This window comes from Formica exsecta, unplaced genomic scaffold (assembly GCF_003651465.1).
Source record: "Formica exsecta isolate Colony F162 unplaced genomic scaffold, ASM365146v1 scaffold116, whole genome shotgun sequence".
Lineage (NCBI taxonomy): Eukaryota > Metazoa > Arthropoda > Insecta > Hymenoptera > Formicidae > Formica > Formica exsecta.
In genome coordinates, this window is record NW_021848499.1 from 1,166,114 (window position 1) to 1,177,225 (window position 11,112).

General features: G+C 37.0%; 1 protein-coding gene across 1 annotated transcript in view; it reads right to left on the reverse strand.

Moving 5' to 3' along the window:
• Window positions 1-2,583: 2,583 nt before the first annotated feature.
• The window catches only part of LOC115239172, a 14,241-nt gene continuing 5,712 nt past the window's right edge, over window positions 2,584-11,112 (reverse strand). Inside the window, exons 4-6 of the mRNA XM_029813543.1 lie at window positions 6,763-6,852; window positions 3,270-3,338; window positions 2,584-3,118 (exon numbers count right to left, since the gene is read on the reverse strand). Coding sequence (XP_029669403.1) covers window positions 2,846-3,118; window positions 3,270-3,338; window positions 6,763-6,852 — 432 coding nt within the window. The 3' untranslated portion in view covers window positions 2,584-2,845. The remainder of the gene's footprint in view (window positions 3,119-3,269; window positions 3,339-6,762; window positions 6,853-11,112) is intronic.

Genomic DNA, 11,112 nt, shown 5'->3' on the forward strand with positions numbered 1-11,112 from the left:
TACAAGCGATCAACAAGCTGCGATATTGAGTACATCGCACACAATAAAGGGCGATGTATATTTAAGTGTTAATGATTTGTTCTGAAATAATACAATCTCTATTATCACTGCAGCTCGCAAGGTATAAGTCAATAATATTTACCAATGTGTGACAATATTGTTTTATGAAAAATATGATGGCCTATTTTATATACTTATATATATTAATATAAATTTATATATATTTTCCTTCGATCTATTTATATTTATCGTATCGATATATTGAATATAGAAATATAGAAATGTATCGCCTTGTTTCTTGACGTAATTAGTACGAGCCGACAATTGCTTCGTCTGTCGCGACTATATCGTTGAACCGCAGGACAATATGGTATGAATACGCGCGTAGGGAAGACGCTGGCGTCGATTCATTAAGACAGCTTTCATAGGGTCGGGTAACCGACGCGATTATTGCTTCGCCTGAAGCGTCCCAATCAACAGAGCGTCAGGTATCCTTGTATGGATGAGCGCGTGTCGAGGGACGGATGGGCATAAACGAATGGGCGGGGAGGAGGGGGAGAGAGAGAAAGAAGGGGGAAGGAGAGGAAGGAAGTGCGAGGAAAGGGGAGTCGAACCGAGCGAAATAGGAGATAATTCCTATTATTCCGCGTTGGACGCCCGCGAGGCGCTCGCCACTTCAAAGCCACGTTGCGCACGCCAGTTCGCCTCTATCTCTTCCGAGCCGTAACTCTCTCATCGAACCCGGCGTCTGGCAGTTAATGAACTGCCCTTCGGCAGTAGTAACGTACATATTCGCCGTTCTAGGAACCCAGCCGACCGTTGTAGAACCATTATCCATTTATATAAAGAGCTGCCGCAGAAACTGAAGGTTTAAATACGGACACTTTGTTTCTTTTCTCTCTCCCTTCGAGAACTACCCTCTCCTCTTTATTGCGGATTAATACAAGACTATTTAATCGAAGACGATAAAACACATCGCAATTTTCATCGTGCAATTGCGCGAACGTAAGAAGTTGAGCATTATTATAGGAAATTATATGGTTACAAGATGTAGATTAACGCTCTTTACGCTCAAATGATCCGAGTGGATGTATATGGTTTTTTTACAAGAGCCATATGGATTATACGAAGTTATGTTCGCGTATTATAAATTAATGCTTCCCGAAATTGAAGTTTAAAAAAATATGCAATATATATGATTTTATTACTGTATATACCTATATGTTTATATATGCAGATATATATAAATTCATTTAAAAATTTTATATATTTTATTAATTTCAGACTCGATAAATTGAGAAGTGAGTAACGTTGGGCTCTATGCGAAACCTGCGAAAGTAATTTCAGCCGCGGACGATGAATATATTGTCCAGAAACACAGCGCTTGATTATAGAAGCGTAATAACAGATTTAGCCGTGACCGTGGCAGCGGAATCATCTTCCAGGAGAACAACAGTAGCGCATTTACATATTCAGAAGAGCAGCCGCAACACGATGGGAACGAACACTTTACTTTCGCTGACTTTCCGGATCTTTAAGTTTAACTCGGCTGCGTAAAACGCCATGTGGATCATGGCCGATAAAAATATTCTCTTGGTACTCGTCGGTTCCAACTATCCCGTGTGCGATTCGCTGCTCTTGGCAAGAACGCTCATTTTCTGTACGATCATCGTTCTCTAGGTGGAAAGAACTTTGAATAATTCTAGAACCGTGCGGAGAGAGACAAGTTTTTGGTATACAATTGCATACCGTAGGGGTTCGTCTGCATGCATTCTGAAAAGCGCACATCGTAAAAAAAAGAGAAGTAGATATTTAAAAACATAGTAAATATAATACGATTCACAAATAAAAATAAATAAAATTGAACGATATATTCGTAAAATTTTTAAAACTTTTGGCTTTTTTTCTTTTTGGCTAAGATTATCGCGTAATGTAAAAGAACACAATTCGACATCATTAACAAAGTGACCCGCTTTTTCTTTTCGCAATTAAGATTTCAAGTTTCTATAATAGTACATCAAAAGACAATCTGATATAGAAATATCTCTGCTATAGAAATATTTTATAACACATTTGTGTATATATATATATATATATATGTTGCGTTTACGTCCATACATATTACTGTCGCAACTCGTTTCGTCGCGGCATCAAGGGGGTAACGGATATAGCGGGGCATACGAAGCGCCAGAACATTGAGTGAATTATTTATTCGGATGGAATTAAGTTTAAATATTTTATCCTCAGACTAATCTCACGGGTACAAGTGCAATTTATTTACGGGCATCTCGTCGACCTGCCAAGTCTGCCAACTGCGTCTCGACAATATAAGCACGCATGTGACAAAGTATGGAAGTATAGAAGTTCTTGACGAGAGGTGACCGGATCAGTTTACGAGAAACGGATCATGACACGAAAATAAAGCCGTCCATTTGTGGAAACGAATGGTCGATATTGCGATATTTCATAAACGCATAGCGAGTCTATCCGTGTACAGCAAACCGTAATAATTAATATCGCTTTCAAATTGAACTGGGCCATGCAATTTAAGACGTACACATTTGTCGTATGTTGTAATATATGGCGGATTATTTCAAATAGATGTAAAAATATGTGGTAGAAGATATAGATCTACGAGTATAAAATATGTGTAAACAGGATGCGATGGACAAATGTACGATAACGTGACGGAAAATGAATCGCAGTAATAAAATATTGTTTTGCAGTTGTAAAAATAGACCGTTAAATAGAATAGTCGCATGTAAGTCACAAAAGGAATTATCAAAAAGTTATAGTGATTTTTATCTATTTACCTGAACGCTCTATTTACCTGAACCAGTCGTGATCAAGAGTTTAATGCTTGACGCATAAGACGATCCGCCAATTTCTTCTCCTGCAAGTGACGCTGTTGCAGCGTCTCCAAGTACGGGTCTTCGAGAACGTTATATGAAGCGAGCGACGAACTGAAATTCGGCGTTTCCTCGAGCGTTTCGACCTCTTGGGACGGCAATGCTTCGCTCGTGATGACTTCCTTTTCCTTCGGATATCTGACAGGACACTTTAAGAGACTCTCTTGCATCGCGCAGTCCGTCTCAGGGATCCTTGAGTTTTCACGATCCTGAAATAAACGAGACAATGTTATCAACGATGATCTTGCCGCGCGACTTCTTTCAGTCTCTCCACTCCATTACGGAGATACACGAATAATTGCACAGCAGAAAAGTCAGCTAGAGTATCGGAGAACGAGGTCGCAAAAGAGCTCAATTTACCTTTGAGGCGGCAGCGTTCCGATCCTTCAAAGGGGGCAAGAAACATTTTTGAGCGATGGCGCGTCTCGACTGTGAACACAAAGAGGATAAGTGCTCGCGGGACGAGTGGGGGGGTCGCTTTGATCGAATAAATAGAAAGAAAAGACGGAAGAATCAAATGATATTCACGGACTGTGATTTTATACTTTGACTCGCGTCGATAGTTTCGCGAGTCTTTTCCAGCGAAAATAATATAGATAAGCATCATTTATTTTACTTTAGAAATACGAATAGACTCCGAATATGTATAACAAATAAAATAAATAATATAATATACATCGATGTTAAAAAAACAATTTATATATACATATATAAGATTTTGTATTAGAGTATTAATTTTTTATATTATATAAAATAAAGAAATGTAGGAAGCTTGTGTGTGTGTATGTGTGTGTATATGGAGGACACAAATATAATATTTTGTCTCTGGAAATTAAATATTATAAAAAAAATAACTTTTATCCTTTCTTAGAACCAGAGAATTAAAAAGAAGCAGAGATTAAATTAAATTGCGATTAAAGTTAATCGGCGAACCCGTTTAATAACAATTAATATCGCAGCTTCTCCTTCATTGTGAGAAGATCGATATCAGCCAATGTCGGCGAATAAGAGAGATGCGTATCGTATACAAGCATAGGAAATACATTGCAAATGAAATTTGTCTGCTGTAGTATGCGAATCACGAGGCTACTTCTCCTTGCGAGAAGCATAACATAGGTTCATCCATGTGCGCGGAGCGCCGCTATTCCCTCTTATTCCCTCAATTTCTGCCTATGCTCGTGGTCGTTGCGGTCCGCAGTAGTAGCTTTGTACGTATAATTGAATTTATGTGCGGATAACGGCACTTCGGAGAGGGTTACTTCTATACGGCCACTGCTCGTTCGTTATGCGAACTTGACACATCAATCGCATCTTATATCTATATGCAGTATGCGAACCTAATGGCATAATCAAAGCTCTTGGCAACGAATAAATCATACGCAAAAAGATAGTAAAAGAGAAATTCAATAATAATTTTCAAAACAATGAAACAATAAAATATTTAATGTGCATTATACATACAAAACCGGAAACCGTAACAGTGATAGACAGTCAAAGAATTACAGACCAAATTTAATTTTTTGTTATTCAGATCACATAAGTATTTTATCTCTAATTTAGAGCATTATTCATTAAAGTGCAAGAAATGTAAACAAACCAGTGTACGTTCATTAACGGAGCTTCCAATGGATGTTAAAACAATATTGTGAATTGTCTCTATAACCTTGATCAAGATACGGTATTTGCATGAGGAAATTGGACGGATTCACTGCGCGTTTACGTCACTCGCGCGTCTACATCTGCGAATCGAAGCAACGCAAATTTGTCTATTATTCTTATAATACGCGAAATTTAAACATTCATTATATTTTTATAATACGCGAAATATAAAAGAAATCCTGATATGTAATATTATGTATCGTCTATTTGCGAATCAATGTAACGTAAAATTTCCATTACTTTTATAATTTGCAAAGTTTAAGTAAAAGGTGTCCCTTAACGTAGAGCTATACCATCATGAGATGATACCATCCTGTACAGACAGTTGATTCTTCCGGCGTTGGATCGGCCAAGTGGAAACACACGTAGTAGCAACCACGGCATGGTGTTCCGCGCGAATAATCGTTAAGCTCGAACCTTTGTAATCTCGCGAGATCAGATCGTGAGCGCGTTCCCGGTTGAAATGGAATAATTGAATACAAGTTGCCAAAGTGCAATTGACTTAGCCGTGGCCGATACGAAACTAAGTTATTCCCGGAATTGTATCTAGGGAATGGAGCGCGCGAATGGAGGATACGACCCGACGGAATTTCATTCTACCGTTATGAATATTTTGTCTCGCAACGAGACTCTCTCCGCCGCGCGTTCCTGATATCTTTCATCTTGCGAATCGCAACGCGTCTTTTCTAGCGTACCTCTCTGTTCTTGATGTATAATAAATTTCATTCATAAGGATATCGGAATGTGCCAGCGCCACCGCTGCGCGTGTGGATTGAAAATATAAATCAGATTAAAACAAAAGCAAGAAAAGTATAATCTATATAAAAATAATAATCTATAATAGTAAAATTATATCTAGCTTGATAGATTTTATAAAATGATAAGATGAGCATATAATTCAATATATAGCTATATTTCTTTAATTCATTAGAAAATCGAATAATAAAGTTGATCTTTATTTTCAATCTGCTAATATATGTTATTATACTAATCACTCGTTACGACTCAACTGATCTCAGGAATAAATAGAATAATAGTTATTAAAATTTCATAATTGAATCGCTGTCGCACACAATTAAATGAGAAATTGATATATCAGCGAAAGCAAATGGGTAATGACTAGCGTCAGAACAAGATATGCTGCTGGAAAGAAGAAGATAGAATATAGAAGGGAAGAGAAAAGAAAAACGCGGTCCCGGCATTGTTAACGCGGAGTGGTACGTACGTAATTAATTTCATTTATAAATCTTGCGGCCGGTCATTACGAGGCTTGACTTTCATGAGTGCGTTGGGTAAAACGAGCTAGTGCCCGTCAGCAATGCCTCTTTTGCATCCTCTAATTGGCAATTAAATATCGACCGTAACGGAGCCGAATGCCATCGATGCTAATTTATCAAGCACGAACCGCGACTCTTGCCTCGTCCATTATTTTTTTTCGGCATTATATTCCGTCGGATGGTCGTCAACGCGATTGTACTTACAAACGATTCGCCGCGCGAAGCGGAAAAGCGAACCTCTACAGAAACGCAATTACGGATTCTCAGATATGCGTGGGTGTCGAATTGAACTTTCCGGAATCTCGTTTTCGATAATGCCCGGATTCCTCGATCGAGTACACACATTGTCGGGAGCGAAATAAGACGCCTATTCTAACCGGATGTCACGTGATCGCGAACAAAGATTCGATAGCTTGCGTATAAGAAATAAAAATGCGCAATACGCTTACAATTAGCTGTGTAAAGTACGGCATTTTTATATCGGTCCATATTACGTTTGTTTTGTTTAGAATATTCTTTCTTTAACATACAAATTTCTTAAATAAATAACTAAATAATATAATGTATAGGATGAAAAGGGAACACGGGAAATATAACATTCACAAGTATTTCATTAAAAATGTTAATTTTAGAATCTAATTATTTGGGTTAACCTATGTAATGTAAAATATCTGAAAGTCTACATAAACAAAGAGAAAAATAAAATAAAGATTCAAATCAAATAAAAAATTCGACTTTATTACTATCGTGCGAAGAAATGGCGCAATAACTGATCAGTCACGTATAAAGCAATGTATATTTGACAAATCTTGTGGAAGAATGGGGCATAGTTGTCAATGTTATCGATTCAGCCCTTCATGCCTAAGATAAACCGTAATCGGTAAGCCATCGAAACGAGCGGATATATCGTCTCGTACCTTGAGTCTTCTCGTTTGTTGCAGTATCTGCTCACGATTGCGCGCGCTAACCGAGTCTCCGTACGATCTCCGGCGCATCAGCCATTCTCTCTGCAACAACAAACAACCCCTGAAGCTACTACTACTACTACTACTACTACTATTACTACTACCACCAGTATGGTCTAGTGAAACTTTCAACCTAAACATGCCGCCGCGCTAGGTCTGACTAAAGGCTTTATTTACTTTTTGCGAAAGTTCAGCGCGACGAGGGGATAGTCTCTGCGGCTCGCGCATACGTCTGCACTTGTGTGCATACAAGAGTATACTGGCGGCCGCAAATTTGCGGACAGATGTGGTTATAGATTGCTGTTTGCTATGAAGAGGCGTACACCGACGAAGGTGCAAGTAAACACGACATACAAGTGATATCTTTCTAGGTATAACAAAGTCTGAATTTAATGTTGAGATGTACATATATCTCTAATATATATCATTTGTATTTTTACGCATTTCTTATAGATTCCCATGATATGCTTTAATAAATCTTGTATAGTAATATAAATCTGATTAAAATGCGAAAAATACAAAAAATGCGAAAAAGTATAATTACATTGGATACAGCAAATATCATATAAAAGCTCCTATCATACTCAGTACACTATTTCGTGTTTATTTAATATTAAATGAATAGCAGCAACGCTTGTTTAAGTATCAAAAATTTATCCGAGTAAAATTTATACCGATCTATTTAAAAGCGGAAGCGTCAAATATATTAATTCAATTATTATTGGCGCTTGACCCAAAAAGATTTATTGAACACAAAAATATTCAAAGTATGTGAATAATATCCTTATCAAAAATATTTTCAAATATCAGAAATTGTGAAAATCTCGTAACTTGTAATAGACACAAACATTCACGTTTGGTTGATCCTAACTCGTCATTTATATATCGGTAAAAACATATTGATAATATTTGCAAAGGAAATTTCAAGATTATGAAAGCCATATTTGATGCCGAATACAAGAATTAAATGTTTCTTTGTGACTGCAAACTATATCATGCTTACGAGTCTTTGCAGACACAGTGAGGTCGATCGAGCTAGTTGCATCAAAAATCGTCGGCTGCCAAATCGACCCACTCGAATCCGATACAAAGTAGATTATGCAAATACTCATCGAACGAAGTCGATGACGAAGAAACCGGCAGAGAGGTTGGGGATGGGACAGCGAAAAGAAATAGAGAACGGAATAGACCGAGTGGCAAACGGCAGAAAAGATAAAGGTAGCAATTGAAACAGATAGATGGAAGGAGAAAGACGAGAAAAGATCACATCTGACAGGAACACATCAGTCACAATAAATGACGCTTAAAAAATAGATGAGCCAACGAACCATTTTTATATTTTTCTTATTATTATTATCGTATAAAATAGTATAATTATCTAAATATTTTATCTAAATATAACAGCACAAATTTTTGATACTTGAACAAGCGTTGCGCCATCCATTAATATTAAATAAACACCGAAATTGTGTACTGAATAATATGTTAAAAGCTTTTATAATATTTACTGTATGCAATGATACTTTTTCGCATCTTATATATATATATATATATATATAATCAGAATTATATTACTATACGAAATTTATTAAATGATATCATAATGATATAGTATTGATTTTTTATTGTATTATAATAATTTATTAAAAACAATACACATAATTACATATGAAATATGTATATATGCGTATCTGATGCGTGCGCGCGTGCATATATATGACTGAGCAAAGCATAGTAAAGTATTATATGTACTATATATAATCACATTTTACATTTTAGATATAACACTTTACAACGTAATCTATTGCATGATTACAAATTAAAGTAATTGCTTATTGAAACTAATTAATAATTAAACACACATTTATGGATTTATTTTAACATTTAATAATATCTGATTGAATATTTATTAATGACACGATATTAATATCATGATCCAAACTAGTTAACGTCACGTGTAATTACCGGCCATAATATCTTCTAATAAATCGGCATTAATTATAGACATTCTGTCAGTGTCCCTTTAGCCACCACTGTCATCCGCGGACATTTCGTCGGCGTTTCATTTAAAGTATTTAAACTGTCCATGACGGCAATGTCAGCGGCGGCAGTGATGGCGGCGACTTCGTCGGGAACAAATTTGCCCCCGTATATTGCTGTACTTATCTGCTCCCGTGCCTGGGCGTACCCAGTAATCCCGGATAATAGCCTGCGAGTGTACAACGAGCGCGCGCGCGCTTATATAAGAAACACCCGGATAAAAGTCCCTCCGAGTCTTCTCTCCACGGCGTTCGTCGTTAGAGCGGAAATTCCTGTTCGCCTGTACTTGGATCTGGTATCGGCGAAGTTCGATTGCGCAATTGAAGCTTTTTACGGCTTTACGTGTCGCGGTTCTCTATAGCGTCTAATTGCGGATAACGTATTGGCATGACGCCGCCCTTTTGCAAGATGCCTTCCTATAGAGCGTATTTTATAATTTCGTGTGATACGGTTCTTTGACTTATTCGATGTTGATTTTGAATCCAAAGATTTTTATTCGGGCACCATCTTTTTATTTTATATAAATCTTTCTGATTAAAGTATGAACTAAAAAGTAAACTCCAAAGCAAAGTGCAATTTTTTTTGAGTTAAATAAACAATGAACCAATATTAGCTGTTTCTATCTCCAATGCTTTTAATCTATAATATAATACTTATTAAATTTATTAATCCATACAATCAATTATAATTATATATCGTATTGATGAAATATTTTTCGCATATTTAATTAAAACTTTTTGTACTGATCTAACTTTACAACAAAAAATCTAAAAAAATTTTTTCTTCAACTTGCTTGGAACATTTTGTTAAAATATACATTTTTATAAAAAATATATATCAAATTAAAGTAACTTATATAATTGACGTGCGGCAAACGTGTATGCGCGCTAAACGAGTTTTATCGAGCTCGTTTTCCGGTCGCTCGCGGCGCTTAGAGAAGGAAACCTCGTCCTTGCTCATCCAACGGAGGTGAAACACCTTGAAACTTTTTACCGTGCACCCGCCATCTCCGCCCGCGGCTCTAGGAAACGATGTTGGGGAACCCTCGTGATGCAGTAACGAAGCATTTCCGCTTGTCTCGAGGCGCGCTTAAAGAGAAAGGGTTTTCGACGTTCCGAGGGCGGGTGATGGCTGCTCCCGTGTGGAACCGCGTGAAATTTTAATTTCCAATCTGCTAAAATTGTTCCCGCGAAAACGGTACAACGGAGCGTAACTCACGGAATCCTAGTTTTCTTTCAAACACACGGATCGGTCCGCGGCCAGATGCTGCATGGTGTATGAGAAAGACTCTCGCGCGCCGTAAACCCGCTATCGCGTTTCGCCGGCCGCGATGGAGAAACCCTGAAAAATTTACAGATCGCTCGCCCTCGCGGGCCGAAGCGCTCAAAGACTACGGAAAATTTACTACGTCCTATGAGGATGACAGCTATTTTCTCATCGCGCACCTGCCGTCTCGCGTAGAGTTCTGCGATTTTGACAACTCGAAAACTGAAGAATATGTGCTGATACAACTATAAAATATCATATATTTTATGGATCTAGATATTTCATTAAAAAAGCGATATTGGCTATGTTTTATTTACCGCATATTTGATTTAAGAAATTTGGATCATTCGTTATCAGAAATATGAAATATGTATATCCTTTCTAGAAAATACATCAGAATCCTGTTATAGTTGTAATAATATAAATAGTAATACTTGTGCGTGGATTATTGACGATTTAGGGCAAATGCGTTGAGAGGGACCACTCATATAAGAAATATAGATGCACTAAAGCAGTAAAATGTAGATAAACTGTAAGTATTAGGTAAGAAAGTCTGAAAGCATAAAGATGCCGAGGTACTAAGACACAAATTATATATTATACTTTCACATCTGGAAAAATCGACAAGAGATTGGATTGCACATAAAAAGAAAAGAAATACACGCGAGAAAAAAGTACAATCCTGAGTTAATGAAACTATAAAAAATCTCATGAGAAATATTAAAGATTTTGTGCGGAACAATTCAAGATTTCATTAAAATTTTAACAATTTACTAATTGTAAGATAAAACAATGGAAACGATAATTTCACTGTTAAGAGAGATGTATGTATCTCGACTTTTACACTGAAGCGATTATCGCAATTAATGGATTAAAATACTTCCCGAATTAAATTTTCCGCGATAAAGTGCGACGCGTTTCTTCCGCGCGCATCTTTCAGATGGAACAAACGGACGGAGAAGATTCACTGTCACGACGCTAATCGAAACTCGTCGT